Source organism: Hemitrygon akajei, chromosome 17 (assembly GCF_048418815.1).
Source record: "Hemitrygon akajei chromosome 17, sHemAka1.3, whole genome shotgun sequence".
Taxonomy (NCBI): Eukaryota; Metazoa; Chordata; class Chondrichthyes; order Myliobatiformes; family Dasyatidae; genus Hemitrygon; species Hemitrygon akajei.
In genome coordinates, this window is record NC_133140.1 from 55,448,289 (window position 1) to 55,460,752 (window position 12,464).

Genomic DNA, 12,464 nt, shown 5'->3' on the forward strand with positions numbered 1-12,464 from the left:
TTGGGCTGAGATTCTACTTCAGGACTGGAAAGGAAGTGGGAAGACACCAGGATGAAAAGGTGAGGGAAGGGGAAGAAGGATAGCTGGAAGGTGATAGGTGAAGCCAGGCGGGTGGGAAAGGTAGAGGAAGGGGTCTGTTAGGAGAGGAGAGTAGACCATAGGAGAAAGGGAAAGAGGGAGGGGCACCAGTGGGAGGTAACAGACAGGTGGAAAGAGGTAAGAGGCCAGATAGTTACCACTTTATGAAGTTCGATTAATGAGATGATCCAATCATGCCTCTAGTCACTTTCTTGTGCTGTACCACACAATTAAAAGAATGTAAGCTATACTCTATAGCAATTGAAGATTAATCATTTTAATGCAATTCAATTCTAAATACTAAAGTAAAGAATATTTCATTATTAATAGTAAAACCATCTAAAATTATACCTTTCCAAACAAGAACCCATTAGATTCCATCAAACTGTGTGCAGATTTATTCTGTTGCGAATTTGTAGTGATATTTTCCCCAGCCTAAATCTAAAGCAATTCATAATAGTTCACAATAATTGTTTACCCAAACCAACACTAAAGTGTTCCCTCACCCTTGTGGCATCATCCCGGTAGATTTTGGAAAGTGTTGTGTGGTGTCCGTTTTTGAACACTTAATATCTGATCTGTCCTTTAGCTGCCATATTTATTGGGTAACCTAGTTAAATTTGTGGTTGTTAGTGTTGTCCAGGATACCGATGGCATGGCTCTCAACCAAGCCAATGTCGTTGAATGTCAGGCTCTGGTGGTTAGACTCCCTTTTTCTTGGAGATTGTTATTGGCTGGTGTAGCATAAATGTTACTCCTAAATACAAACGTTGTGCAGATTTTTCACCAGATAAAACTTTTTCAAAAATGCTCTTCATCAGCTTGGTTCTGATTCTGCTGTTCTACAGTCCCAGAGGAATTAATTCCTTATTTATTGTCATATGGAGATACTGATCATCTATTGTTCAGTGTCAGCATTTGGATTATATTGCTGACTATATGAAAACACTGATTGTTGCTTGCAACCTGCCGATCACATCATCCAAGTCAGCAAGTTTTTACCAAATGCTTCTCTATATGTTGTTTCAAGATTTCAGTGTAAGGTTTGAATATCTAACCTCATCAGATTTATGTTATACATTTCCAATTATGACTCTATCAATATTATATTTATGAACACATTTCACCTTTCTCTTGTATAATTCCCTGTCCATAAATGCATCCTTGAAAATAATTCTGGCAGTGGAATTTTTTTTGTTAGGATAAAGAAGTAATCATTAGTTCCTCTTATCTTCATTGAATGGGAGATTAACATGAACAATTTGTTCAAACATTAATTAGTTTAGAATGCATTCAAATACATATGGTGTAGACTTAAATAATGTGCTGTCTCAACCTACATCCAAGCACATTTTCACCCAGGGAGTGACAGACAAACATCATAAATTAAGAGTGCACTCCTGAATATGCATTATTAAAAATTATCTTTAACACTTATATTGAAGTGATGCTCAAGTGTTCTTTTATGATGGTAAGTTATTCCAGTTTGGTGAAGCAATTTACTCATTTGAGAGCTCCAAATCCAGGCTGCAGCAAAATTTAATTTAGGTAGCACGTAGACAGATATAAAATTGTTGCTAAGAGAAACTCCTGGCAGCCTTGAGAGAGATGTTCCATAAATTCAGAAAGGACTTTTGCAACACATCAGACTGGAACCGTCTGGCGGTAGCAAGCTATCTGTTTTACTTCTACATGCCAAATGTGGACTACAATGTTTGGGCTCCACTAGTGTCAATTTTGCCTGAAATTGTCTCGATACTGAATGGCAAAGCCCTGCTTAGCCTTGCCTAAGGCTATCAAGGAATCGAGCCAGAATTACAACTGTCCATAAATATTGACACAATGGTAAATCATGACCCAAACTCTACTGGTTGGGAAACCAGTTGGTGTCTTTGAATCTGTCTGACATTCAGAAATTTTCAAAATTAACTATAAAAAAGATTGAAAAGTTTTTAAAAGACAATTAGAAAAATAACAATTAAATAATTTAAGTTAAAAATTCAAAAATTTTGAGTTATCTAATACCTAATGTTGTCCCTCTACTATTACTCTCCATTGAAATGAATGAGCCTGTTGTTTCTCTGCCAGGTCATGCCAGGTTGAACAAACAGTTCCCTCATTGCAAACTTGAGTTTGCTGCTGGACTCCATGAGGGCAAGGATCAACTAGTGAATCCTTGAGCATTTGTATGGGAGCCCTAAACTTCTAGCACATATAGCAAGAAATACCTAAATGCATAAAATACTGGGTAACATTTATCGGAGTAGAGGTCCTCTGGTTAGATAGGTTAATAGGATCAGATAGAGGTGATTACACAATCAATGAAGAATAATGTGTTGCAGATGGCAGGGCATGACCAGCAGGTTAGACTGTTCTAATGGTGAGAAATACTGAGACAATGTCACAAATGAATAGCTTACAGCTGAAAGGACCAGAAGGGCTTGTTAAAATGCCATATCACTACATAAAAATAGAAATTAAAATAAAATCAAGGATCCGTTCTGGTACAGACAAAAAGAATGAGTTGCCCGAGGATGGAGAATTGTTTCTCCTATTCCAGCGTAGGATATTGAACCTGAAAGGTTAATTCTGTTTGTCTTTCCACAGGTGCTGCCTGTGTTTCCAACAGATTTTCTCTCTATTTCAGGTTTCCTGCATCTGTATTTTTTTGGTAGTTTAGGACTGAATAAGTCCCACCCCTATCCAACAAGGTGACGTGCACTCGGTGGCCATTTTATTAGGTACATGCTCTATCTAATAAAGTAGCCACTGATTGTATGTTTGTAGGCTTCTGCTGCTGTTGCCCATCCACCTCAAGGTTGGATGTGTGTTCTTTTGCACACACTGTTGTAACAAATGGTTATTTGAGTTACTGTTATCTTCCTGTTGGCTTGAACCAGTCTGGCCGTTCTCCTTAGACCTCTCTCGTTGACAAGGCATTTTCACCCACAGAACTGCTGCTCGTGGAATATTTTATTGTTTTTCGCACAACTCTCTATAAACTCCAGAGGCTGTTGTGCATGAAAATCCCAGGAGATCAGCAGTTTCTGAGATACTCAAACCACCTTGTCTGGCACCAACAATCATTCCATGGTCAAAGTCACTGAGATCACATTTCTTCCCCATTCTGAACAGCAACTGAACCTCTTGACCATGTCTGCATGCTTTTATGAATTGAGTTGCTGCCTCAATGGTTGATTAGATTGATGAGCAGGTGTTCTCTCAGGTTTCTTGCTTTGTGGCTGCCTGTAAGCAGACAAATCTCAAGGTTGTTAATAAATGTACTTTGAACTTTGAAGTGAGTTGTTTGCTACAACTTGAATGAATACAATAAATGGATTAGGATTCTTCCAAGGATTGATATTGAAACAAAGAACTGCTTGAGCACTGTAGGGAGTGGAAAGAGCCTACTGTTCTGATAACCAGCTCAATTACAATGTAAAATGTACAAATGTACAAAATATCAAACACAAGAGAACTGGAGATGCTGGAACTCTTGAGCAACACACACAACACACACACTGGAGGAACTCAGCAAGTCAAACAGCATCTTTGGAGGGGAATAAAGGAGATTTTTCATTGGAACATAATGTGTGCGTTGTACAAGATACTAAAATGAGGAAGTGGTTGTCATAATTAAACACACTTCCATGAATACTGCTGAATAAAGTCAAATTGCAAATGAAAATCTGGCCACAATAACCTAACAAAGTTCTCAGGATTTTTCTTTGGACTCTTTCCCTCAATAGATAGGGATTGTGGAATCAATAGGTAGTGAATGTGAAAAATGTATTTTCACAAGAAATGCTGCCACAATATAAATATGATAAATATGAAAAGGGTATGGTGTTGGTATTGTGATAAAGTGCTCATGGATATTACCCATGACAATACTGTATTTCAGATTGATCAAAGCCAGTTTGTGAATTGGTGAGGTTCTGCTTGAGATGACAATGAGTGAAAAGCTTTAACTCAGGCAATGTGAATTTATGATGGCCCCTTGCAATTATTAAGAGCGAAAGTGCATTTTAGAAGATTATACTGTAGTCCAAAAGCCGAAATTGGCTAAGTGCTTATACTTGCAGTTCACAGAAAAGATCCTATTAGTTTCAAAATATCTTTGGTTATCAAACAAAAAGCTTAGGATTGTCATCTAAGAAATGGATTGAAATTCCAAGAAAAAGTATTTTTACTGAACAATATAACTTTACCATGATATCTTACATAATCATATGGTTTCTAAGCTGTTGTGTCACTTTCAGTTTCTGAATTCACGTGAATTTGACTGAAATCAGACCAGACAGAAGTATCTCTTGTAAGCAAAACAACACACACACAAAATGCTGGAGGAACTCAGCAGGCCAGGCAGCATCTATGGAAAAAAGTACAGTCGGCATTTCGGGCTGAGACCCTTCAGCAGGACATCTTGTTAATTGCTAGCAAAACTAATATTTTTATGACATTAAATAATTAAGAATAAAATGAAAACAAAATGCTGCACTGCTACTAATATAAAATAAATTCAGAAGGATCTGTAGTATTGATATGGAGCAAGAAGGAATATTTCACATATGGTATTCAAAACAAAACCTTTCTTTTTTCAGCGGCTGTCAATTGCCCCTAATTAACATGTTGAAGATGACAATACAACTGAAAGTTAGTTGGTTTTTACTGAATATTTTCATGAGGTATTAATTCAAGAGTTTGAATGTATTCAATAAAGAAAAACTGTTTTAGGCAGCCACTCAGAAGACATTACAAATACAGAAATCACTACATCAACATGACTAGCAGTTGGCCCCTGAATGTACCCGTGTCATTGTGGAACAATTCAAGGGAATTCTCTGGTATTTATCCCAGTTAAAACTACAGAATGAATGACTTCTCATTACAAGAGAGCAATACCTGAGTGCAGAAAGAAAAAATGAATTTGGTTTAAGCGCAGGTGGGAAAAAAAATCAACATTCCTGAAGTTTTAAATTATTTTGTACAAACTGTATAAATATGTATTAGAAAAGGGAAAGAGGTTATAAAATAATAAGGTGCCAGCATTGTAGAGATGAGGGAGATGTTAACCTTATTTATTACATGTTGCTGTTTACCAGTGAATATTGGACTGAGTTGTTGCAGAAAATTACCACTATTGTATAAAATATAGTGATAATTTTCAGCCAAAGCTATTTGTCATCTGAAGGTAATCGTATTTGATATCAATGCTATTTATTCAACCTAACAGGTGATAATGTTTTCTAAGAGGTACCACATGACAGCTTGAGGCTGTTAGCGATTATCCTTTATAATCAGATCAAGAAGGAACTGTGCCGTGGATATTCAGTGATTTAGGTGTTAACATGGGGCATGTGATTTACATATTAAATATTCTTTTAAAGTTTATAATCTTTGTTTTTCCCATCAGGAATTGAGTATCAAAGGCCAACACTCCAGAATTCAGCTGAGAATGAGATAGAGAGAATTTCCTCAGAAAGCCCCCCCCTGGAGGAGAGTCCAGAGCTCTACAGGAAAGGAACCACTCCTCCAGATCTCACCCCAGAACTCAGCCCTGTGCCAAGCCGGTCATCCACCTCACCGTCCAACTCACCACCAAAGTACAGGAAAAAGAACGCAAGGCTTGTTCGACAGATGAACACGGAATGTGACAAGGGACAAGACATTCAGGTGTTGCTGGAAGGAGGAAGGGGTGAATATCCAAGATCTACCCACTGGAACGATAAGCAGCGATCGGGCAATCGTAGAGGAGGAAGCAGAGGCAGCAGCAGCTTAAATACAGTTTCAATATCTGAGGAGATCAGGGGAAGAGGTAATGAATGCAAATATAATCACAGACCCACTGACAGAAAAGGGACAGAGTCTCCAACTTTCTCATGGACATCCTATCGGTTGCATAATCATGATTCAAGTAACCAGCTGCATGAACAGGATGAAGAAAAACTTAGTAATTATGAAATGGAAATGAAGCCCCTACAACGCATGGATTCCTATGTACAAGACACATTTTCAGAACAACACTACAGTAACCTCAGCTCCAGAAACATGATGGAAGACTACCATCCAGATTTCCTTAGCTATGGAGTGCAGAGGCTAAAGCCCACAATGCAAAATAAAGAGAACTACATACTTATGTCTCCCTCTGAGCCCAATGTCCAGAGGCTGGAGAACCTAAGAATGAATGTAAAGCTGGAGTCTCGATCAAGGCATGACATTAGTACATCACCAAATTCAAAGTCAATCAATATATCACAGTCTGAAGAAGAAACAATGGTTCAATATAAATCTAATTCAGTAAGTAATTTGCCACCTTACCAGTGTAAATAGAAATAACTATCTTCTACTTCTGATGGTTCCTATCCTGAGCACAAAAGCAGCTCCTGCCTATTTCAGTGGTCGTAACGGTACCTGACTCTCAAGGTGTAACTATACCCATTTCATTATCAGTTCTTTTCACAGCACTCTCTCCCCTCACATTCAAGAGGTCAAGATAATGTTACAATTCATGCTGCACATTTTTGTATGCAGATCATAGTTCTTCAGAGCTATTTTTCAGCTGACTTACAAAAAAAAGTCTACAAGTCATTTTAATGTAACAAAATTTGTGAGGATGGCCAAAAAGCAAATTTGAACAAGTCTCTTTTGAGATTTTTTTAAAAGTAAGTTACACAATACTGTACAGCTGCAAGCAGTACTTGTGCCCAGTAAAGGAAATGGCCTGATTTGGGGGGAAAAAAATTGAGTTTAGTAATTCCCTTCTGTCCATTTGTGTTAATCTTTTATTGCCAGGGTAAGTGTAAATGAGAAAATGTGTCTACCTTTCGTGCTTCAGGCACAATGATTATAAAATTAATCTGTTAACTCACTGTCTGAAAAAGAATCCAGTCATGTAGAAACACTTTACAGGCCCTTTGACCCACAATGTTGTGCTGAACATGTAACCTACTCTAGAAGCTGCCTAGAATTTCCCTACCGCATAACTTTTCTAAGCTTCATGTGCCTACCTTAGAGTCTCTTAAAAGACCCTATTGTATTCGCCTCTACCATCTTCACATTTCACGTTTAATATAAAGGAGCATTTTGCCTTTGTGTTTTCTTTGAGACAATGTTCACATCAAAGTTGCTGCAAGATGGAACACTGGACAAATGTAAGGGAATACATCCAATTAATTACCATATAAAATCTAGAATTTTCATTTCTGTTTCTAATTTACAAATAAGCAGAGGATATGAGGATAAGGCAGCAAAGCTAGCTTGAGGCCCAGATCAGCCATGATCTTATTGAAGGACAGAGAGGATTCAAAAGGATCATTTATCTTCTCCTGTTACTATTTCACATTATCTTCTTCATTTATGAATCCTAGAAGAGAAAATTGCAGAATGTTGGTTCTAATAAAAGGTCACTAATTCTCTGGATAGTACTAATGGGGAATAGTTTTTAATTCATAAATAAGAATTTCTAAAGACAGACTCAACTATACTTAATTAAGTAAATAATTAATTTCATAGGGAAACATAGATACGGCTGTAAGCAGCTCTCCAAGCCATTCAGCTGGTTCAAAACTCAGCTGTTACCAGCCTTTGTCTAATTTTCTTCATAAAAACCTTACAAAAATCGATTGACTTATTAAATATTTCAGGTAATAAAATGAAATGACCACACCAGAGCCTGCAGCTTAGTTATATCATTTAAAAGTGAGAGTACCAGTTGTAACATACACAAAAAAAATTACATTTTATTGACCTTACAAGTTTACTGCAAAGACAATATATGTTTTAATACGTTCAATGCCTTTTATATTCAAGTTATTTTCTTCTCCCTCAGACCTTACTCTTCTTTCTTCAAGATAGAGGATAGGAAACAATGTTGACAAATACATATTCATAGCAACCTAGAATCTTAATATCAAAGACATTGAGTCTGTAATGCCTGTGCTGTATCTCATAAGCAGCTGTCCAATGTACTCATCTGTAAGATTGGCTCTTCTTACATTTATTTTCTCCAGGAGAAAGTTACCATTTTTTTTCCAATCTGTTCACAAAATTGAACCCTCTTATCTCTGATAAGCCTTCCTATATGATTTCTCTAGAAAGCCAGACTAATGCTTTTGAGCAGTTATCCAACTGAAACTTGACAAGAGATTTGTAAAGGTTTACCATGTCTGTGTTCAATAATCCAAGTAGTATACTTAATTGCTTTATCCACCCACTGTGTCATCTTCAAGAATTTGGGAATGTGCATCCTGAGCCTGCGTGCCCCTCAGAACACTACCACAATCTGTGACTTCTCTCAGGTTGCAAAATTTAACATTTTTCTGCATTAAAGTGCATCTTCTAGGAGGCTGCCCATTTAATATTAAGTCCTTCCAAAGTTTGATATTATTCTGTTCATTTTATTATGTTGCCAAATTTTGGGTCATTGAAGTAGCACTTTTCCCAGGTCAAATAAATTTTATATATAACCAGATTACATCATTCTGCTGGTTTAATTAACTAATTCCACTAGAAAAGCTTCTCATAACAGGCAAAAGCCAAGACAGAACTGAATCCTTTAGGTTTACCATTAATCCTATATATTTCATTATGTTCAAAATATAAAGAAGTGCCTTCCCTTGCAGCTGGAGGATTGCACTATGTTATACGACTGGATCAGAGTCAGAATCAGAATCAAACTGCGGGGTTTTAATTGCCATGAATATGCAGTTTGGCCACAGTGGTTGTGAAGCCCAGTAACAGTTTCAAAGGAAATAAAAGCCAGGAGATATAAAACAGGCTTTGAATTTTCAATCATCTACTTTGTACAGTTACTGTTAAGTCAATCCCCTTGTCTCTAATAAAAGCAGTGGACCTGCAGTTTCTTATCCATACAAGAAGGTTTGACGAATGAATTTAGAGGGATGTTGCTTATTTTCCTTGTGTGAGAGTGTGAAGTAATGAAGGAAAAAAAACTTTTAAAGAAGTAAATGCAGAAAGTACAACACAATTCTTTTGGGGTACTCCTACAGTATTGTGTAGAGATAAGTAGCTGATGCAAATATGGTATTACAGTTGCTGAGGGAAATAATTTAATGAAATTGATAGGTGATAATCAGTTTCTAGAAATTAGCTGTTTCTGTCCATTAATGGATGCATCACTTATTTATGTTAAGCATGAACAAACAAGCAGCTTTATCTAATTTTTAAGTAAGTTCATACTACACCTCAAGTACATAACTGTTTTTTCAACATAGTTCACTTCAGAGAGCTGTACAATTTGCAGTGCCTATAATATGCTGAGCCATTAAATAGTGCTGTGTCATCAGCTTTCTGGGTAGTTACCTAGCAACAGCTTATACCTTTAAAGGCTTTCAGTATTTAAGAAGTATTAGAAGAGAACTGTGTTATATGAAACTAAATACATTTACTTTGTACAGAAAAATTGCCAACGTACATTCATCATAAAATTGGCTTTCCGGAGTATATATTTGTCAAAATATACAGAATTTCTTTGCCAAATCCTACACCTTTTTCATTGGCAGACTAAAATGGCCAGATTAATCCGGGCTCTGATTGACATTAGCTGCTTATCTAAATTCCTGTAGGACACAATAAATTATCATTGGATTGTGCCTGAATAAGGTATATAGCTTTTAACCTCCAAATCAGTGGCACATTATCAAACATACTTGCTTTGTTCTCACTGTAGATAACAAGGGATGATTAACAGCAGAATTCACAGTTTGAACAGATAAGAATTCATATCCTATTCAGGTTGAGGGATGTAAACAAAGGTTTTATGTAGTCACATGTTGAATGTAAACACATAGTTTTCTTACATCAAAAATTAAAATAATGAAACATTGAAACATTCTTAATCATCTAAAATCTAATGTCAATAAATATTGGTTCCAATGGTTGATTTCTCACTTAGATATTTATATCCTTCTGCAATGGCATAATAATATATCAGGTGCATAAGTCATTAAACGTTAATGTGAAATTACTTTTCTTTTAAAAATTTAAATTCTTCCTGCCCCTTCAATCATTCCCAAACTGCAAGGTTTGGCAGATGATCTGTTTTGCAGCCTTCACATGTACTATCCTTGCAAGCTAACTAAATAGTGAAAAGGACAGCACAGATATAGTTTCTGATTTTTTTCTCTCTCCTAAAAGATCATATACAACTGTAAAGCATGGCACATGAATTCACTTGAGTATCCACCAAAAGTGGACACTGTGTTCTCTATTCCCTAACAATGATTAAGGATGCAGTTAACAAAACATTAATTATACATAACATTATATGTGCTTGTGACCTGATAGTAGTTACTATTAAATGTGTAGAAGATACACTAGAATGATTCCGGGAATGAGAGGGTTAACATATGAGCAACGCTTGACCGCTCTTGGACTGTACTCCTTGGAGTTTAGAAGAATGAAGGGGGACCACATAGAAACATTTTGAATGTTGAAAGGCATGGGCAGAGTGGATGTGGCAAGGTTGTTTCCCATGGTGGGGGAGTCTAGTACGAGAGGGAGTGACTTAAGGATTGAAGGCCACCCATTCAGAACAGAGATGCGAAGAAATTTTTTTAGCCAGAGGGTGGTGAATCTGTGGAATTTGTTGCCACGGGCGACAGTGGAGGACAAGTCATTGAGTGTATTAAGGCAGAGATTGATAGGTATCTGAGTAGCCAGGGCATCAAAGATTATGGTGAGAAGGCTGGGGAGTGGGACTAAATGGAAGAATGGATCAGCTCTTGATAAAATGGTGGAACAGACTCGATGAGCCGAATGGCCGACTTCTGCTCCTTTGTCTTATGGTGTAGGATTCAATGGCACAGCTATGAGAACCATTTATTCACAGCTCCAACATTTCTGACTTCTGGTGCTGTCTGTGTCGAGTTTACTCATTCTCCCTCTGACCGCGAGGGTTTCCTTTGTGTTCCCATCCATATCCCAGAGATGTGTTGGTTAATCAGCCACTGTAACTTGCCTCATTCTATAGGTGAGCGGTAGAGTCTAGAGAGAGTTGATGATTTTCTGTGGAGAATAGAATGGGATTAATGTAAGTTGTTTAATGCATTATAGAGAGGTATCTTTCCCTGCTGAATGGTTCTATGACTGTAGATTAGCTCCCAAAGCTTAATGGATCAAATCGTTCATTTTGTTTTCTTTCTTAAGGCCATTATAATTGTAATTGAGAAAATAATGAGCTACCTCCTAGAGGCAGTACAATTAGTTCGTAGACATTATTTCTAAAGAACCTATTATGTAGGGTTCTCCAGGATTTTCATCCATCTATGACAGAGAATTGGTGATGAGGTACTTCAAGTCAGTATGAGGTACCTTGAAGGAGAACTCACAAGCCATAACATATCTAGCACCTACTGCCTTTCACCAAGTACTGGATGACACTGGATTAGGGACTGCTGGTGGCAAGTTCCTGCAGGATACTTTGTGCTGGTGGAGTGTTGTCTAACGTGGTGGGTGCAGTGTTTATCAAAGGTCAATAGTCCTGGATGGTGCCAGGATATTCAATTGTTGTACAAGTTACATTGGTTGCATTCATTCTGTCATGTGAAGTATATTCCAATATTGTCCAGACTTGTGCATCATAGATTGCTGAAAGGAAAAAAATCTGTGCAGGTTCTGTCCATCTTGTAGACATAGTGCAACTGCCACAGTCAATTTTCCAGTCCTTGATTACTCATAGGATGTTGATACTTGAAGTTTTGGATGACTTTATTATCATTGAGTATGGTTTGTCTTTCAGCTATCACTTGTGCCCACATATCCTTATTAGCTGATGTCTGAAGGTGATCTTGTTGCACGTGAATGCCACCAACTTTAACAATTTCAAAGATTATTCACTGTTGTAAATTGTAACAACAAATCACTAAGTGATAATCAATGCTCCAAAACAACATTCTAGCTTGTTTTTGATAGAGTTTCAAAATGTTAGTGTGCTGCTGCCTTTGGCTAAGAGTTTGAGAGACTCTTAACAGTTTTCATTAAATCCCTGTATTATAGGCACCTTTGCCATTTATGTATTGTATTGCACACTCAACCAAGCTAAAATAAATTTTCCACAATAATTTCTTGATAAAGAAAGGAGGGTAAAATTCCTCCCAGCAAATTGACAGTTATAAGTCATTTTTCCTTAACAATCAAAGTCCCAGGGACAAGATCATATGGCCAGGAAACTTGGAACATGTTGTTATTAATAGCTGATTAATTATGCATGATATCATGGAAGATATTATCATATTTTTGTACTGAGTAATTTCAACTTTATCTGCTTTATTTATCATGCCAGTGTTTAAACAATGATTATTATGAACAGAAAGTTATGTTCAAATGCATGTATGCTTACAAATTCCAACTCTATGGAAATGATA

At 37.0% G+C, this 12,464-nt stretch overlaps 1 protein-coding gene across 1 annotated transcript in view; it reads left to right on the top strand.

The window, feature by feature from the left end:
- Positions 1 to 12,464, top strand: part of jph3b (junctophilin 3b) — a 143,814-nt gene that overhangs the window by 117,979 nt on the left and 13,371 nt on the right. Inside the window, exon 4 of the mRNA XM_073070161.1 lies at positions 5,495 to 6,378. Within this exon, the coding sequence (XP_072926262.1) occupies positions 5,495 to 6,378 (884 nt within the window). The remainder of the gene's footprint in view (positions 1 to 5,494; positions 6,379 to 12,464) is intronic.